General features: G+C 44.1%; 1 protein-coding gene across 6 annotated transcripts in view; it reads right to left on the bottom strand.

Moving 5' to 3' along the window:
- Nucleotides 1–20,310, bottom strand: part of LOC147113523 (leucine-rich repeat-containing protein 27-like) — a 122,370-nt gene that overhangs the window by 88,955 nt on the left and 13,105 nt on the right. For 4 of the 6 annotated variants that reach the window (XM_085994730.1, XM_085994727.1, XM_085994729.1 and 1 more), the window contains exons 2-3: nucleotides 14,174–14,304; nucleotides 2,630–2,688 (exon numbers count right to left, since the gene is read on the bottom strand). In XM_085994730.1, coding sequence (XP_085850856.1) covers nucleotides 2,630–2,688; nucleotides 14,174–14,304 — 190 coding nt within the window. Of the gene's footprint in view, nucleotides 1–2,629; nucleotides 2,689–6,908; nucleotides 7,248–14,173; nucleotides 14,305–20,310 lie in introns of those variants that run through there. The other 2 variants (XM_085994728.1, XM_085994732.1) reach the window with 2 other exon arrangements.

Raw genomic sequence — 20,310 nt, 5'->3', positions numbered from 1 at the left:
AGAGGGTTGATGAGGGTAATGCGGTTGATGTAGTGTACATGGATTACCAAAAGGCGTTCGACAAAATGCCACATAATAGGCTTGCCAGCAATGTTGAAGCCCATGGAATAAAAGGGACAGTGGCAGCAAGGATACAAAATTGGCTAAGTGACAGGAAACAGAGTAGTGGTGAACGGTTGTTTTTCGGACTAGAGGAAGGTATACAGTGGTGTTCCCCAGGGATCAGTTCGAGGACCACTGCTTTTCTTGATATATATTAATGACATGGACGTGGATGTACACAATTTCAAAATTTGCAGATGACACAAAATTTGGAAGTATAGTGAACAGTGAGGAGGAGAGTGATAGACTTCAGGAAGACATAGACAGGCTGGTGAAATGGGTGGACACGTGGCAGATGAAATTTAATGCAGAAAAGTGTGAAGTGATACATTTTGGTAGAAAGAATGGGGAAGAGGACATATAAACTAAATGGTACAATCCGAAAGGGGGTGCACGAACAGAGAGACCTAGGGGTATGTGTGCACAAATCGTCAAAGGTGGCAGGGCAGGTTGAGAAAGCAGTTAAAAAGCCTGGGCTTCATAAATAGAGGTATAGAGTACAAAAATGTGGAAATTATGATGAACCTGTATGAAACACTGGTTCGGCCCCAACTGGAGTATTGTGTCCGATTCTGGGCACCACACTTTAGGAAGGATGTGAAGGCCTTAGAGAAAGTGCAGAAAGGATTTACGAGAATGATTCCAGGAATGAGGGACTTCAGTTACGTTGGTAGACTGGAGAAGCTGGGGTTGTTCTCCTTGGAGCAGAGAAGATTGAGAGGAGTTTTGATAGAGGTGTTCAAAGTCTGGACAGAGTAGATGGAGAGAAACTGTTTCCATTGGCAGAAAGGTCGAGAACCAGATGAGACAGATTTAAGGTGATTGGCAAAAGAACCAAAGGTGACGCAAGAAAAAACTTTTTTTTACGCAGCGAGTGGTTAAGATCTGGAATGGACTTCCTGAAAGGGTGGTGGAGGCAGATTCAATTTTATCTTTCAAAAGGGAGTTAGATAAGTATCTGAAGGAAAAAAATGTGCAGGGCTACAGCGAAACAGCGTGGGAGTGGGGCTAGCTGAGATGCTCTTGCAGAGAGCTGGCACGGGCTCGATGAGCCAAATGGCCTTCTTCCGTGCCGTAACCATTCTATGATTGTATAATATTCCCCCCTCACCCTCCCGTCCCCAATACAGCCTTTTGTTTCTCTCAGAACAACTGCCATTAGTTTGCTGAATCCTTGACACTATTAAACAGGTCAGCCCTTACGTTTTCAAGATCCAGTAGCTTTCATTTTAAAATTTTACACTCCACTCCCGCCCCTTGCCCGCTATACTCCACTCCGCATCCCCTCCCCACTCCACTCCACTCCACTCTCCGCCCCCTCCCCACTTCACTCTGCTCCCCACCCTTGCCCACTGTGCCCTGCTCATTAGCCTCTTGTGCTCCTCTCCCAGTTGTGATCCATTCCCCAGACACCTCCTCCATTGTGCTCCACTCCCTGGTTTGAAATGGGACCATGCTTAACATCACAACAATATTCCAGCCTCCTCCCTACCTGTGAGCAACACTATGGAAGATCAACTTGTGTTAACACTGACAAAAATAAAGACAGGAATGATTGAAACAGAGGAAGAGAGAGGTTGGTGGGGGTGAGAGAAGATTCACTTATCAAACAATAGACTTTTTCTTGTCTCCTATCCCGTAGAGAGAGATGCTGGAAGAGCATGAAGGTGTAGTGCATTGGAAAACTAATACAATTCAATCTGCCACTCTGCTGAGCACTCAGTCACATCACTGTGAGGGGATTGTAGTGACAGCTCACAACAGAGTTCCCAGGAAGACAGCTGGACACATAATTCTATTCGAAATAAAGATCTCTATTGTTTCAATATCTGGCCATGATTTTATAAGCCATTTCTCATGTATTTGGACAGTAAGGCATAAAGTTTAAGGCCATCTATTTTTTAAAACCACAGGAAGGAAAGTTCATACAAAAAGAAAAATGGAATCAGAGTACACATGCAGCAACTAAAGATTCATGTTCTGCCAACACTCTCAGATGTATTGAGGGGTTGGCCAAATGGGTAGGGTGTTGGTCTACCAATGTGCTTTGCTGTTGAGAGAATCCAAGAGGTCTGCAAACTTAGCTGGGTTAGACACAGCATAGATCGGTGACTAAAAGCATCCTCCACAGAAAGGGAGGAAATTAAATGAAAAAGTAGATAATAAATCTTTGTTGCCACAGAGACAGTTGGTTAATTCCTTCAAAGCAGCCTACTGTCACCAATTAAAATGAAAAATTTGGGTCGCTGTCATGGAAAGTGTTAAAGGCAATGACCTCTGACCTAAGGAATGGTTGTAGTACAGAGAATGGAAGGGCAAGTGAACTTAATTTTATATACACCAATAACTAGGTAACCAGTGAACTGCAAAAAAATGTCTAGAAGTGTTGCACAGGAGGCTCACTAACAGACTGGTTTGGCTGACTAGTTTTGATTTTTTTTTAATTGTCAAGTTTTGCTTTTGCTACATTAACAGTTATAAAAATACAATACTGAACCAATTAGTTGAATTAGAATTTCATACTAACCAAGCTCCACAGGCAGCTTTCGGATAGGATTCCCCTCAAGAAGCAATGTTTTAAGGCATCTGTAAAAGGCAAAATAAATGTAAAGTTCAGTGATTACAACAACCTGCATTTATAATAAATAAAAACAGAAAATACTCAGCTGGTCAGGCAGCATCTGTGGAGAGAGAAACAGAGTTAACGTTTCAGGTCGGTGAACTTTTGTCAGAACGTTTTGTTGAAAGGTCATCGACCTGAAACCGTAACTGTGGACTCGATTTTAATAGCCCCGAGGAGGCAGGTGTGGAGGCGGGTCTGTGGCGAAAATTGGAAAAAATGGCTTCAGACATAAAACCCGGTCCATCCCGCCCCCACACGATTTTCGTGAGTGTCTGCTCAGCTGCTCCCAAACTGACCCAACTGGAACCGGCGGGACAGGTAGTTAAGAGCCTGTTAACTGCCTTGCTAATCCTATTTTCATAGAGATTTCCCATTTTCATGCTTCTGGCTCCTGTTTCCCGACTTGTCAGAAACAGGCCAGATTCAAGCAGACGAGTTGCTGGAGGACATGATTTGTATGCATTGGTGGAGTGCTTTAAAAGCGCCCCTGAAACATGGCTGACATTCAAATGCAACAACTTTGCTGTTGTAGGTATGGGATAAGATTTTGCACATCTACTAACCTTGTGACTGTTCAAGCTGACACCCATCTGCAGTGTGACATGAATGGAATAATTTCAGGCCACTTTGACTGTGCGCTTGCAAGCTTGTTGCCTCAAATGAAATCTATAGCAAGGGGATGGGAAACATTTATGCCCTCTCATCCTGGTCCTCATAATCGGAGGAGTAGCAGCGGTGTGGCTCAGCGCCGATCTTCCTGGGAAGAGGAGTAGGAGGAGGACGAGGGGCACCTTGCATGCCCTGTTGTGACCAATGCAGCATCCCTCCAGTTCACTGCTGCCCGTCAAGCAAGGTATGCACACTGCCATGCCACATTAGCATAAGCTTACTCTTCAACCATAGGTGGCTACCATATGGCATTGTAATTGTAGGTGACATTTGTCCAAATTCATACATCATCTCTGCTATACCCTACTATCTCCTATCACTTTTACCATCAGCATTACAAAAGCAAGTTGCCCTGAGCCCTCAATGCGCTTTTGCCATTTCCCATAACACATAGGCCACACAACCAACTGTTTGCCATAATTTTTCTTTCACACATCACAAAAGGATAATAAACCAACAACAGTCAGAAAAAAAGATGAATCACCCAAGTGACTCCCCTTGTGACTATGGGTACTTAATCTTTCTCTTACACGTGCTTCTACATGGTGCTTCCCCTGTGGCTTCAGCAGATGTAGAGGCGTCTTGCTGAATAGGATGCTGTGCCTGCTTAGGCGCCTTTGGCAGGCGTCCTCTGGGTTTGGGAGCCTGGGAGGGCTCTTCAACAGTCTGCTCTTCCTGCGGCTGGGCTGAAACGGCCATTTTAGTTGTCTCCGCAAAGTGGGTCTCTGACCGAGGGCTCCGCAGTGGCATGGTCGTGTGAGCGCTTTGAGAGGATCCCACACTTCCCTCTGTCCTGCGAACAACATCCCCCTCATGGGTCAGCCGCACCTCAGTGCTGGCAAATAGCTGGAGAGCACCTTGCTGCACATCAGGGGGACCATGAGGACGTGTATCTGCACTGACAGTCCTCATCAAAAGGACGTCCATGAAGCTCTGGTCTCTCTGCTCAATAGCTGCCCATCGCTCCTCCAGAGATGACATTCTATTTTGAACAGTCACCATGTTTTCCTGACTCTGGTGACATATTTCCTCCATGGCAGTAGCCATCCTTTCTGCTGTGGCAGCCATCTTTTCCACGGAGGTTGCCATCCTATCCATGGTGGTGCGTTTATGCGCCATTGCCTCTACCACGGCAGTGCTGATGTTAGAGATGGACTCCTCCATTCTCTCCACACTCGTACTCACCCTGGAGGCTAACCCTGCCAGAGACTCTTGCATTTGTTCCTGTATTTCCCGAGACACTTTTTTTCTGGATGGCCCCAGAGGCACAGCGTCTGCATGCAGCTCAGCAGAGCTAGGAGATTGCTGTGACCTCCGCCGAGGACTCGCCATTGCTGTCGCTGTCTCCAACATCTGCGCTGTGATAGACCAGGTGGCAACACTACTCTAACTCGTGAGGTCCCCACCGAGGTGTGCGTTGCTGCGCTGGTGCTGGGTGCACTGAGTCCTGAGTTGGGTGGGCGTGTGTGCTGTGAGGAGGATGCCGAGAAACTCCAGTATGATTTGGACAGGTTGGGTGATTGGGCAGATGCATGGCAGATGCAGTATAATGTGGATAAATGCGAGGTTATCTACTTTGGTGGCAAAAACAGGAAGGCAGATTATTATCTGAACGGCAATAGATTGGGAGAAGGGGAAGTGCAACGAGACCTGGGTGTCCTTGTGCACCAGTCGCTGAAGGTAAGCATGCAGGTGCAGCAGGCGGTTAAGAAGGCAAATGGTATGTTGACCTTCGTAGCGAGAGGGTTCGAGTGCAGGAACAAGGATGTCTTGCTGCAGTTGTACAGGGCCTTGGTGAGACCACACCTTGAGTATTGTGTGCAGTTTTGCTTGCCTTATCTGAGGAAGGATGTTCTTGCCATGGAGGGAGTGCAGCGAAGATTTACCAGACTGATACCTGGGATGGCAGGAATGACATATGAGGAGAGATTGGGTCGATTAGGATTATATTCGCTAGAGTTTAGAAGAATGAGAGGGAATCTCATTGAAACTTATAAAATTCTAACAGGACTAGACAGACTAGATGCAGGAAAGATGTTCCCGATGGCGGGGGAGTCCATAACCAGGGGTCACAGTCTAAAGATAAGGGGTAAGCCATTTTAGGACAGAGAGGAGGGGGAATTTCTTCACCCAGAGAGTGGTGAACCTGTACCTGTATCTCTACTACAGAAGGCAGTGGAGGCCAATTCATTAAATATATTCAAGAAGGAGTTAGATATATTTCTTAAGGCTAAAGGCATCAAGGGATATGGGGAGAAAGCAGGGACAGGGTACTGAATTTGGATGATCAGCCATGATCTCATTAAATGGCGGAGCAGGCTCGAGGGGCCGAATGGCCTACTCCTATCTTCTATGTTTCTATGTCCTGGTGATGCTGCTCCCTCAGAGGCTTCAGGTTCCTCTGAGGAGTTGTCCAGCTCTTCGTCCTGGGTTGTGGGGAGGGGAGCGCTCGATGGTCCTGTGGGAGAGTAAAGGTATGATTTAGACATCCTTTTGAGCAGATGATACAATGCGATTCTCTCTGAACATCATATGCCATTGCATTCTGAGAGGGATGAAACTCTATTACATCACCAGCTTCCTCCAGTGTGCCCGTCTCTCCATCGCCCACTTCCAGGTCCTCCCCACCTCCAACAATCTCGTATGCAGCCTCCTCAGCACTGGTCAATGTGGCTAGGGCAGGTGTTCCTCCTCCAGTCATTGCTCTCTCCCTCTTATTATGGGCTTTCTTTTCCTGTAAGGAGGGACACAAGCGATGTTTCAGCTGCAGTGATGGAGTGCATGTCAATAATCCCTGCCATAGCTTTGAGGGAAACGAAGATGGGGTAAGATGCCAAGAGGAAGCTAGCTCCCTGTGCGTTGTTAGTTGTTGTCACTGCATGACAGTGAGAGCGAGTCTAAGGGCTGCATAGGCAGGTTGCTGAAGTGATTCAGTACAGAGACAGAGATGGATAGGTAAGGGTGCAAGGGAAGAAAGGGTAAGATGGGATGTGAAGGAGGAGGCTTACAACGCAGGGTGCTGGTGATGAGAAGAGAAGGGAAGCAGATTGAACGCAAGTGTGATGGGATACTCACTTCCGATTAGGCACTCTGCAGCCTTCCGGTCTCAATATCGAGTTCAACAATTTCAGATCATAACCTCGGCCCCTATTTCATTTTCACTTATATTTTTCCACTCCTTTCCTTTCCCCCCCCCCGCTTTCCTTTTGTTTCTCTCTCACACCTGGCAGCTATCTTTTGCCCTGCCAGTACACTTTACACCTAATCACAGCCTATTACCATCTCGTCCAGCTTCTAATCTCTTTTACTTCTTTTGGTTCTTTTATTCTTTTGTCCGATCGCAGCCCTGCCTTCGATCTAGTTCCTTTTCTCTCCAGTTTTGAAGAAGGGTCAAACCCGAAACGTCAACTCAAATTTCTCTCCACGGATGTTGCCTGACTTGCTGAGTTTTTCCAGCATTTTCTGTTGTTATTTCGGATTTCCAACATCTGCAGTATTTTGCTATCGTACTCACTTTTGATGTTCGCACAAGATCATTAAACATTTTTCGGCACTGGATCCATGAGCGTGCATATATGGACCTTGCGCTGACCTCCTCAGCAATGCGCAGCCAGGCTGCCTTGGTCTGCTGAGGAGGCTTCCTCCGGCCATCAGGAGGGAAGAGAATCTCCCTGCACCCTCTGACAGCATCCACAAGAACATGGAGGTAGTCATCATTAAAACGAGGAGCTGCCTTGCCTCTGGAAGAAGTCATTGCATCAAAATCAATAAGTCCAGGAATCCACAAGAGAAAGGCTTAGACTGAATGGCAGCTTTAAAAGCAGCTGCTATGATGATGTCATCAGAGGCAGCCAGCCGACCCGATCGCACACATCGGACTGGCCAGCGCGCCTCATTGAAATCTACAAGCTCACTGAATCAAAATCGGATATCAGCAGCTGATCCCGCCGGAAGCGGCTCTGGAACCCGCCCACCACGCAACCCGACTCCAAATCGCCTCGGCAATTAAAATCAAGCCCTCTGTTTCTCTCTCCACAGATGCTGCCTGACCTGCTGAGTATTTCCAGCATTTTCTGTTTTTATTTTAGATTTCCAGCATCCGCAGTATTTTGCTTTTGTAACCTGCATTTATATACTGGTTTCAACATAATAAAATGTCACACGGTACGTTACAATGGTGAAAATAGATGCTTAGCAGCAGTAGCAGAGGAAGGGGAGTAACCCAAGGCATGGTCAAAAAAATAGGTTTTAAGGGGGCTTTTAAAGGTGAGTAGACAGGTAACAAGTTGGGAAGGTTTAGGGAGAGGGTTCCAAAGTGTGCAGCCAAGATGGTTGAAGGTTCTGTCACTAAAAGGTGAAGTGGAGGGAAATGTGGGATGCAAAGGACACCTGAGTTAAGGAGAACAGATGTTGCACACTGGCATGTACAGCTGGAAGAGGTTGCAAATGTAAGGTGGGGTGAGGCCTTGGAGAATTTTTAAACGAGGATAAGGATTTTGAATTCAACGTATTGCCAACTTGAAGCCAGTAGATATAGGGAAGGACAAAGGTGATGGTGGAGCAGGAATTAGTACGGGGTAAGATGCAGAAGGTAGAGTTTTGGATGAACTGAAGTTTACATAGGAAGGAATTCAGGAGGCCTGCATTGGAAGAAATTGAAGGGATGGAGGCATGGGTGAGGCAAGGACAGTGGTGGGTAATGTTTTGAAGGTGAAAATAGGTGGTCCTAATAATGTATAGAAGATGGGTTTGAAGCTCAGTTTAGGATATTGTGGTTATGCACTGTCGGGTTCAGCTTGAACAAGCAGTCAGGGAAGGGGATGGAATCGAGGGCTATGTGCAGAGTTTTAGAAAGGTGCCAAAAATGATTGCTTCAGTCTTGCTGATGTTGAGTTGGAGAAAATTCTTGCTTATCCACATTGGAAAGGGCTTTTGTCGTTGTGGAGGTTAGAGTGGCAGCAGGGATGCAATGTTGTGTTGTTAACATAAAATGGGAGCTAACCCTATATCTTGAGACGATGTTGCTGAGGGACAGCATGTAGTGAAGGATAAGGAGACGGGCAGGCATAGAACTTCGAGACACTCCTGAAGTGATCATGTTGGGATGTGAGGAGGACATATTGCAAGAGTAGCCACAATGAAACAGATAGGAATGGAACCAAATGAGGTCAGTACCATGGGTTGGACCACAGAGGAGGGATATTGGAGGGGGTTGGAGTGGTCAACTGTCTAAAATTCTACAGACAGGTTGAGGAGGACAAGGAGGATGGCATGTCATCACTGCAGTCACAGAAGATGACATTGGTGACTTTGACAAGAGCAACCTTATTCCTCTGGGCAAAATTAGACTTCAAGGCTGTCTGAGAGAAGTGCCACCTCAGTGCTCCTCAGTATCAACATATGATTGGATTTTTGTTCAAAAGTAGGACCATGAAGGCAGGACTGGTTTTTGGACTGGTTTTGCAGTAGGCACAACAATTATTTAGCTGAAGGTGTCCCTTATGAGCTCTGCCTGCAGATGCTTGACAGCTGGAAAATGGTTCTCTTGTTCAATCTCTTCTTCAGTTAGGGCTTTGGTTGCCTGCTGATCCTGGTCATCTTCCTCTTCTTGGCCATTAATCAGCCAGATGGCAAAATAATGCAGCATACAGCAAACCACAATAATGCAAGAGACCCTGGCTGGGCTCTACTGGAGCACTGCTCCAGATCTATCAAGGCCTGAAGTATGCTTTCAGAATCTCTATAGTCTACTGAAGGAACTACCAGGATTGTCAATGATTATATATGCTACACAGGAGTACTCTGGATCTGAACTGATGTGATGAGTTACTGCTGCAAAGGGCAGCCTTGATCATCAAGTCAGTCATTCAGACAGACACCTGCTTTTCAACTGACTGTCTTAAAATAAAAGATTTGTGCCAGCTCCTTTGATAGCAATCATTAATTTGCATGATGAAGTGCTTCTCAACAAACACCAGCTGCACGTTAATAGAATTTTTCTAATTTATTTTGGGCAAGGTAGTATTTATTGCCAACCCCTAGTATGGGACTGGGATCACGTGAAGGAAAAAATACAAAGCACCAGGAACAATGCTGAATCTATTAGCAAGGATGAGATGGCAGAAACAGAAAAATACAAATTAAGCTTCAACAGCAAAATAGGAAGTAACTTCTGGAGGTGGCATTTAACTCCACTTCCGCCTCTCAGCAGCTGCCTAGCAATTCAGAACAACCCTTTCATACAGGTGTTAATTCCGAGATGCAGCCACAGACTACAAGTAAGGGTAATGCAATGTTAGTCTTTGAAGCTCCATTTAAATATAATTTGCATGCGGTGACCGTTATTTTGACGGGTGATGCAACGTGATTACATCGCATTCCCATGAAAATTGGAAGAGGCATTTTTGCTGGCAGGGAATCGACTGTACGATTCCCCGATTGTTTCCCTTTACCAGCTGCCCCAAATCCGCCCAGAAACTGGTTGGAAATGTGAGGAAGATCTAGGCCTAAAAAAGAGGACAGGAAGCTGGAGATTGTGGCATAAAATGAAGTATTTTCATCTTGCTATTGCTGGTAGGGGTTCCTTTAATTAATTCACAAGACAAAAAAACCTCGACCTTTCCACTTTTGCAGACTTGGGTTGGCAGGACTTTCACCCACCATACAGCTGAGCCCCTAACCCGGATGGATCCTCTGACCTTGGAGTTATTAACATACTGTAGGTAGGCTTCCCAACCACTGCTGGGGGCGGGGGGGACGGTTCGGCCTTGGTAGGGACAGAGTTTAGCAGCAGTAGGCCTTGGAATGGAATAGGACCTTAAATGACAGCTTAACAGATAGGAAAGAGGGTCGGTTAGTATACAGGACTATTATTACAACAGAACAATTACATTACAATTTCATTAAGCCAGCCACAATGCTGTTCCACAGACTTTCCTCACAACTGCTGGCATGCTAGCTGACTTCTGTCAAACATCAGCTCCTGGTCAACACTGGCAAGATACTGTTTGGCTTTCACCAGTAACTTTGGATCTCAGGCACAGGTGTCATTCTATTTTCCAGATGCTTAACTCAGGCTGAACCCATCAGCAAAATCTCTGCATCCTGTTCAATCCCAAGGTAAACTTCAAACTACACATCCATCTGTCAATTAAAGTAACGCACTTTCACTGCCTTCAGTGACCCACATCATTTTTAGTCCTTTTCAGGCTTTGTGTGTCTCCATAAAGCACCTGGGGATGTAAAATGCTCCACCTTTATATAAAATGGTTCTGGCTGCACGCAGTGTTTTATTTATGGGAGTTGAACTCTGCTTTGTGTGCAACGTTTGAGCAGAAGCTTCCAATTGCCCTGCAATTATGTCAATTAAGCCTTTTACACGATGCAACTGTATGGCAAACAGGTAATTGGGAGCTAATTAGTGGGTGTAAGTGAACGACTGATTGATTGATTACAACTGAGTTAGCATATGTTCAGATTGACTGGTCCTGTGGTGTAAACTGAAATAGTGTTGTTCGGTGACATTAAGCCAGGGGGAAATTATCAGCAGATTTATTCATTTGTGTAAAACAAACAGAGATCAAAGTATACACATTTAAAATAAGCAAATATGTATAGTAAAAAAAAACAGCCATTATATATTAAAAATAAAATGAAATAAAATGGTGTTGGATGAATTGAAAAACCCTATATGCAGAGTATAATTTCACAAGCCACATGATATTGTTATGCTTACAAAATTACTCTTGAAACACCAAGGGCAATCAAGAAGCAAAGTACCACTATTGAAACACTTTTGATACACTATGCTGAGTGCAGAACAATCTGAAAAGATATTTGCACAAATTTTTAACATAATGAATTAAATTAGTAACCACATGAATTCTTGTTTGCAAGATTACATATTTGTTCCAAATTGTTACAAATACAAAATCCATTGTTCCCTATCAACCAAATACAGCATAGGAGTCATTATCCTGAACCAATAAAAATCACAAACCTAAAGACTGGTCATTCAGTGTGGGTATTTCAACATTCAATCAGTTGCCTATTTTGACAACATTTTTCAATATGCATCATGCGTAGAACATAGAAACAGGAGTAGGCCATTCAGCCCCTCAAGCTTGTTCCACCATTCAATCAAGATCATAACTGATCTGTATTTTAACTCCATCTAACCACCATGTTTCCATAACCATTAATACCCTTGCCTACTAAGCATCTATCAATCTCAGTTTTGAAATTTTCAATTGACCTAGCCTCAACAGCTTTTTTGTAGGAGAGGGGTCCAGATTTGCACAACACTTTGGGGGCGATTTTACCAGCCCTGGGGAGGCGGGTTTGGAGGCGGGACTGCCGGGAAAATGGCAGAGTCTGGGGGCGGGTATCTATCCCACCCCCAACCAACCTCCGTGCCATCTTCCCAGGAGGCGGGTACCCGACCCGCACCAGGTCCCGTCTCCTCGAGGTGGGAAGGGGATTAGTGCCAATGAACTGCATGTTAACAGGTAGTTAACAGGCAGTTTTTTGGAGAATCCCTATTTTCAGCCCTGAAGTGTGGGCTTCCTAACGGCTCCGAACCTCGCCAGGGTCAGCGAGGCGGGCCGTCGGTCTGCAGGGGTCGGAGGGGCCGAGATGCAGGTGAGTGATGGGTGCATGTGTGCAGAGGTAAGTGTGTGAGGTGTGTGTAAAGTGTTTTAATAAGTTTTACTCACCTTTACTTCTTCCTGCAGGCTTCCTCCCTTCAGGTCTCGGGAGTCCCTCAGCTCACCGGCACAGAAAGCAGAATGGCCGCTGAACTGTCAAAAGCTGCAGCCTCCTGCTTTCTGCTCAGGAGAGCTCTCTAACTGAGCCCGAGTAAAGGACTCAACTTAGAGGACAGATTGTCAGTGTTTGACAGCTTCACAGAGCTGTCAAATGCTGACATTTCATCTGTCAAAAGCTCTTGACAGATGAAACGTCACCAGTAACCGGCTTTCCCTTAATTGGCCTGCTAAGCCACTGGGCGGGCTTAACAAGGTCAATCAAGGGAAAATAGCGGGACTGAAACCCGATAAGTGGGAGTCCCACCTCCAAAAGCTCCCCATTGGCAAAATCTAATCCTTTGTGTGGAGAAGTGTGCCAGCATTAAACTTTTGGCTCTGCATGCTGGGATGTAAATCACAAAGTACTGGAAGTGAAACATTTGTCATTATGTTTTCATTTTTTGATTCCACAATATGCATCAAGAATAATGTTGCATGTGTAATGTGATTATATGGCTTTCGTAAAATTGGCATGCACTGGCTAAATGATATGGGATCCAAAACTCCAAGGCCGATTCTTACAAAGAATTACATAGAATATACAGCACAGAAACAGGCCATTCGGCCCAACTGGTCTGTGCTGGTGTTTATACTCCACACGAGTCTCCTCCCATTCCATCTACCTCATCTCAGCCTTTCAGCATAAATTTCTATTCCTTTTTCTCTCATGTACTTGTCTAGTTTCATTTTGAAAGCATCGAAGCTATTTGCCTCAATCACTTCCTGTGGTAGCGAGTTCCATATTCTAACCACTCTCAGTAAAGAAATTTCTCCTTATTTCCCTATTAGATGTATTAGTAACTATCTTGTATTGATGGCCCCTAGTTTTAGATCCTCCCACAAGGGGAAACATTCTCTCCACATCTACCCTGTCCAGCCCATTAATCATTTTAAAGACTTCTATAAGGTCACCTCTCAGTCTTCTGTTTTCTAAAGAAAAAAATCCCCAACCTGTTCAATCTTTCCCGATAGCTATAATCTCTCAGTTCTGGTACCATTCTTGTAAATCTTTTTTGCACTTTCTCCACTGCTTCTATGTCCTTTTTATATTATGGAGACCAGAACTGTGCACAGTATTCTAAGTGCAGCCTGACAAGGGTCCTATACAAGTTCAACATAACTTCACTACCTTGGAACTCTATATGCCTAGAAATAAAGCCCAGTGCTTTGTTAGCATGTTTAATTGCCTTGCTGACCTGTGATGCTGCTTTTAATGATTGGTTCACCTGTAGATCATATTTATCTATGTTAAAGTTCATTTGCCACTTAACAATCCAGTCTGCAAGTTTTCTAATATCTTCTTGTATTATGTCGCATTCTTCCTCTGTGTTAGCTATACCCCGAGTTTGGTATCATCTGCAAATTTTAATATTGAGTTACTTATTCCTAAATCCAAATCATTAATGTAAATTATGAATATAATTATGAAACTGATCCTTGTGGAACACTGCTTTCTACCTTCATCCAATCTGAATAACTACCCTTCACCCCTACTCTCTGCTTTCTACTTTTTGCCAATTTGCTATCCATTCAGCTATTTGTCACAACTCCACATGCCCTAACCTTTGTCATGAGCCTTTGTCTTATCAAAGGCCTTTTGAAAATCCAAGTATATGACATCTATTGCATTACCCCTGTAAACAATATTTTGTTAATTATCTAGTCATTTGCTAGAATCTGAAAATCAGATGGATTCTAGAGCAGGAGGGCAATCCTCTCCACCAGAATACCGCAGATGAAAATCTACCCCTTGTGATGAGTCTTGTGATGAATATACTGTCATGACATTTATAGTACACACTCAACATTCCCACAAGATATTTATGGGTTCCTAAGCAGAAAACCCACCACAGACAAATCAATTCCATTCTTCCAAATGCAAATCTTTGCTTGCAAGTTATAAATGGTACAAAAGATAATAAAGACAGAGGCACACAAACGTTTTTAAGACAATAAAGAAAAATTGTTGTCAAACCTATGGTCTCCAATTGAAAGAGGAAGACTTGTGAGCTTATTGTTTCGCAGATCCAACCAGATAAGATTCGGTAATTGATGAAAGAAGTCCTCAGAAAGTCCAGATATGGCGTTTCCTTCCAGATATAAACTCTATTAGAAAAAGTTATTTCAGTAACTGACATGTATGACAATAGACAGACTATTATTAAAGAAAAAGACTTGCATTTATATACCACCTTTCACGACCTCAGGACGGCCCAAAGTGCTTTACAGCTAATGAAGTACTTTTAAAGTGTAGTCACTGTTGTAATGTAGGAAACGTGACAGCCAATTTGCGCACATTAAGCTCCCACAAACAGCAATGTGATAATGACCAGATCATTTGTTTTTTTAGCAATGTTGATTGAGGGATAAATACTGGCCAGGACTCTCCCCTGCTCTTCGAAATAGTGCCTTGAGATCTTTTACGTCCACCTGAGAGCAGACGGCACCTCGGTTTAATGTCTCATCTGAGAGATGGCACCTCCGCCAGTGCAGCATTCCCTCAGTACTGCACTGGAGTGTCAGCCTGGATTTTGTGCTCAAGTCTCTGGAGTGGGGCTTGAACCCACAACCTTCTGACTCAGAGGCAAGAGTGCGACCCACTGAGCCAAGGCTGACACTATTGTATTACCAATATATGAAAATAAATCAAACCATCAACTTATGGTGTCTGCTTATTTCAAATTTCTATCTGTTAATATAAAATATATTAGCTTCACTAGTTTACTTGAAATATTTTGTTCAATCTGATGATAGGGCTTGTTCTATATCTTTTAGGCATCAACATTTTTTTGTTGCTTTATACATTTGCACTCTGGTGCTGTGAATGCATTCTGCAACATAAAAGGCATGATTCCATAGTAACACAAGTCTTTTTTTTAAAATTCGTTCCTGGGATGTGGGCATCGCTGGCAAGGCCAGCATTTATTGCCCATCCCTAACTGCCTTGAGCCGCCTTCTTGAACCGCTGCAGTCCTTGTGGTGAGGGTACTCCCACAGTGCTGTTAGGGAGGGAGTTCCAGGATTTTGACCCAGGGACTATGCAGGAACAGTGATATATTTTCAAGTCAGGATGGTGTGCGACTTGGAGGGGAACTTGGAGGTGGTGGTGTCTTGTCCTTCTAGGTGGTAGAGGTCGCGGGTTTGGGAGGTGCACACTGCAACCACAGTGCGCCAGTGGTGCAGGGAGCGAACATTTAAGCTGGTGGATGAGGTGCCAATCAAGCGGGCTGCTTTCTCCTTGATGGTGTCAAGCTTCTTGAATGTTGTTGTAGCTGCGCTCATCCAGGCAAGTGGAGAGTATTCCATCACACTCCTGACTTGTTCCTTGCAGATGGTGGAAAGGCTTTGGGGAGTCAGGAGGTGAGACACTCGCTACAGAATACCCAGCCTCTGACCTGCTCTTGTAGCAACAGTATTTATGTGCCTGGTCCAGTTAAGTTTCTGGTCAATGGTGACCCCCAGGATGTTGATGGTGGGGGATTCGGTGATGGTAATTCTGTTGAATGTCAAGGGGCGGCGGTTAGACTCTCTTGTTGGAGATAGTCATTGCCTGGCACTTGTGTGTCGCGAATGTTTCTTGCCACTCATCAGACCAAGCCTGAATGTCATCCAGGTCTTGTTGCATTCGGGCATGGACTGCCTCATTATCTGAGGAGCTGGGAATGGAACTGAACAGTGTGCAATCATCAGCGAACATCCCCACTTCTGACCTTATGATGGAGGGAAGGTCATTGATGAAGCAGCTGAAGATGGTTGGGCTGAGGACACTGCCCTGAGGAACTGCTGCAGCGATGTCCTGAGGCTGAGATGATTGTCCTCCAACAATCACAGCCATCTTCCTTTGTGCTTGGAATGACTCCAGCCAGTAGAGAGTATTCCCCCTGATTCCCACTGATAGAAAAACAGAATATTTTTTAAATGGTGAGAAACTTTCAAATGTTGGTGTTCATAGAGATTTGGATGTCCTCGTGCAAGAAACACAGAAAGCTAGCATGCAGGTACAGTAAGCAATAAGGAAGGCAAATGGCATGTTGGCCTTTATTGCAAGGGGTTTGGCGTATAAGAGTAAGGAAGTCTTGCTACAATTGTACAGGGCCTTTGTGAGACCACACCTGGAGTACTGTGCACAGTTTTGGTCTCCTTATCTAAGGAAGGATATACTTGCCTTGGAGGCGGTGCAATGAAGGTTCACTAGATTGATTCCTGGGATGAGAGGGCTGTCCTATGATGAGAGATTGTGTAGAATGGATCTATACCCTCTGGACTTTAGAAGAATGAGAGGTGATTTCATTGAAACATACAAGATTCTGAAGGTGATTGACAGGGTAGATGCTGAGAGGTTGTTTCCCATGGCTGGATTGTCTAGGGGCATAGTCTCAGGATAAGGGGTAGGCCATTTAAGACCGAGATGAGGAAGAATTTCTTCATTCAGAGGGTCGTGAATCTTTGGAATTCTCTACCCCAGAGGGCTGTGAATGCTGAGTCTTTGAATATATTCAAGGCTGAGATTTTTGAACTCTAGGGGAATCAAGGGATATGGAGATCGGGCAGGAAAGTGGAGTTGAGGTTGATGATCAGCCATAATCATATTCAATGGCAGAGCAGGCTCGAGGGGCCGTATGGCCTACTCCTGCTCCTATTTCTTATGACTTTCATTTTACTAGGGCTCCTCGATGTCACACTCAGTCAAATGCTGCCTTAATGTCAAGGGCAGTCACTCTCACCTCCCCTATGGTACAGGAAGAAAGTATTACAGAAGTACTTCTTTTTAAAGCAGATTGATAAGATAACCTTAACATGAAGTCTTCCTGAGTTATTATGTGACAGTGGCAACATTTGTATTGTAACACAAACCCAGCAGGGCCAACCTGTACTTCAGATTTAAGTTGTTTAAAATCACAAACTGGGCCAATATTACAGAGAGTAGCCTTCATTTTTTGATCTGGGTGCAGCTTACACCTGAATGGTGTAAAGCCGGCACAAAGATGAGCTGAAGTGTACTATTTGAATTCATTTCTTCGTAGCCAACTTACTACACAATTGTGCAGAGGTTCAGATGGAGATTTGGACATACAACCATTGAATTTTACAGAACAGGAGGTGGCCATTGTGTCTGTGCTGGCCCTTTACTAGAGCAATCCAAAACTAATCCCATTGCCCCAATCTCTCCCTATAACTCTGTATCTTCCTCTGTTTCAGATATTTATCCAACTTTCCCTTAAAAGATACAACGGTCTCCGCCTTAACCCCTCCTGTTGCAAAGCATTCCATGCTCCAACCTCCCTCAGTATAAAGAAATTTCTCATTAACGTCTTGCGATGTGGAGAGAGCACACTAGTGGTCTGAGTGGAAAATGGCACGTAGGTGAAATGTACTGTAAAGGAATACACATAAAGGAAAGTGTCAGAACAGTGGGGGACACAATCTTGGAGCCTTAGGAAAAGCTGAGAAGACATTTGAACCCATTGGCAACCTATCCCAAGGCTGGAGGAGAGGGCTAAGAAGTAACAGGCAAAAACTAAAGGGACAGCAAACCCAAGGTTCAGGGCATGGGTCTGCAGGCAAGAGACTCTGTTTAATTAGTTGTAGCGAGAGTTGCCCTCTGTGCCATTTCCTGATTCTAAGCAGGCTCTATAATAAACTGCCCCATGGCGTTCAACATCTGTCTTACCTGCACAGGTCTGACATGATTGTGTTCTTTAGGAGGAGGAGTCAAAATAGGCCTTTCTTGGATACAGATGTGACTATCTTCTTTAATTCTTTAAGCTTGTCTGAGAATCATACCATTTGTGCTGATCTTAGATTGTATAAAGTAATGACTGACTGGGTCTTTTTATATTGTAACTTAGCAAAGACAATGGAGTTTTCCCGCACACTTGATGACCTTATTGTTCTCTTTTCTAAACATTCATGCTTGTTCGGTAGTGTTTTAACACATTTTTTAGTAATTCGGGAGTGTGAGTCAATGCCAGTAAGTAACTGCTTGAATGGAATGCAATACTAGGTATGGCCTGCTTGAATATCTGGATCTTTTGACTGTTAACTAGGATGCCAGTCTGAAGTAGCAACAGTTTTTGTTCAGATTGCTCCAATCATGCAGCCAAAATTGGAACTTAATATTAATTTCAACAGACAAATGAAAGGTTACTTGATCCCGACCAAGTAGTGACAATGTTTCGATGGTCAGGGTAATAGAAACAGGAACACCAAGGCCATTGTGAAATGTGGAAAAATAGGTCAAGAGAATGATATATCTGGGTTTCTGCAATTGAACTCTGTGAATGGTAGCAGCAGGCTGTTGAAGATGGAATCATCTGAAGATGAAAGATAATGTTGTTTGGTTCCTCTTTCCAGAAACCTATCTTTTAAAAAAAAATTGCCGATAAGCAACATTGTGGGAATTCAACTAGCACTAGGAAAAGAACCACATTCTAATAGTAGTGATGAAGGGTTTTAACAGCTAGAACAAAGCACAGACAGTAATCAAACAACAACAATGAAATGTTACGACAGGTAATGGTTATAAATGGAAACTTGTACCAGATTTTGTGGCTCAAGAAGAATTATCTACTTTTCTCTGTCCCAAACTTAATGGTACGGAAACACATTATTGTGCGTGTGAACTGATTGACTTATGAAAGACCAGGCTGCTTCCAAAGAACTGATCTTTTCTCCAAAGTCTTTAGGAAACCTGGTAGCTATTTTTCAAGGGGCAATCTGAAAAGAACATGGTCAGGAGAAATAAAGAGCAAAGAATGTACCTCGCCTTCTTATGCTGAATTATCCATCACCATGAACTGCAAATCTTAGTAACAGAAAATTAGGAGTCAGTTGTATCTATTCAAATTTACCATCTTAACTACTGGAAGTGATACTGACCATGGAAAATAATAGTTTCTTCTTCTGCACAGATGGAAAACAGTATCAAATACCACTGCAGTAAGATGTGTGGAAAATACATTTTCATATGTTGTATTTAAAGTTATGTGGAACAATTTAAGATGTCACAATATACATTTCTCAGCACCAGAAAGGAAATGCTTACTATACAGCAGGTGTCAACTTGATATGTATATTTAAAAAAAAGTGAGAAAAGTTTTAAGTCACCTATATTGCTGAAGACTGCCAAAAACACATAAATGATGTGTGATGTGCAGCAAGGTAAACAAAGAAAGCTATTTATAAAAAAGTAACAATGCTACAAACTGATTTGCCTAAGGAAAAAACATTAATATTCTACCTTTTGGAACAGGGACCGGATATCTCCTCTAACTCCACCGATTCTGATGAGTGCTAATTATTTTACAAACCATGTTCTTCTATTAGGTCATATATTGCTGCAATACATGTGCAAGACCTTTCGAGCATGAGCACTATTTTTGGTTTTTTCATAAGCACTGGCCATAGTCATGCTTAATATTCAAAATTCATGCAAATTCATCCATAATCCAATTTGCATGAGGCAAAATCTCATCCATAAATCGCCACAAATTATTTGTTCCATGCTTGCAGGGTCAACATAGCAGGGTGCCACTGCGGTATCAGGGGAGGAGGAACTGTTTGCTCACCACAAAGAAGTTATATGGATTTTTAAGGCATTGAAACCCAAAAGCAGCAAAGCCCATCAGGGGAACCGACCCCTGAACATGTGCTCGGGTGGCTGGAAGACAACTCGGAACTAATTATTTTCCTCAATACCAATATCACAATTATTTTATTTGTAGGGTTAGTGTTAGGGCAGTTCGTGTGTGTTAGGGCAGTTCGTGTGTGTTAGGGCGGGAGGTTAGTGTTAGGGCGGGAGGTTAGTGTTAGGGCGGGAGGTGTCAAGGGGCTTGGTGGGAGTCAGGCGGGGTGGTTGGTATCGGATGCTGGTGGGTGGTGTTAGGGTAGGTGGTGGGTGTCAAGGGGCTTGGTGGGTGTCAGGGGGCTTGGTGGGTGTCAGGGGGCGGGCGGTGGATGTCAGGGGGCGGGCGGTGGCAGTCAGGGCGGTTTGTTACTCTCAGGCCTGTTGGGGTCAGGGGGGTTGGCGTTAGGGTGGTTGGTTGGTTAGCATTAGGCTGGTCAGCGTCATGGGGGGGTTGATTGGCGTTAGAGGGGTTGGTTGGTGTTAAG

The sequence above is a fragment of the Somniosus microcephalus genome, chromosome 8 (genome assembly GCF_052327205.1).
Source record: "Somniosus microcephalus isolate GS21.2 chromosome 8, FLI_Smic_1.0, whole genome shotgun sequence".
Taxonomy (NCBI): domain Eukaryota; kingdom Metazoa; phylum Chordata; class Chondrichthyes; order Squaliformes; family Somniosidae; genus Somniosus; species Somniosus microcephalus.
Note: the sequence above shows the minus strand (reverse complement) of the source record. Positions and strands in the feature narration are given on the sequence as shown.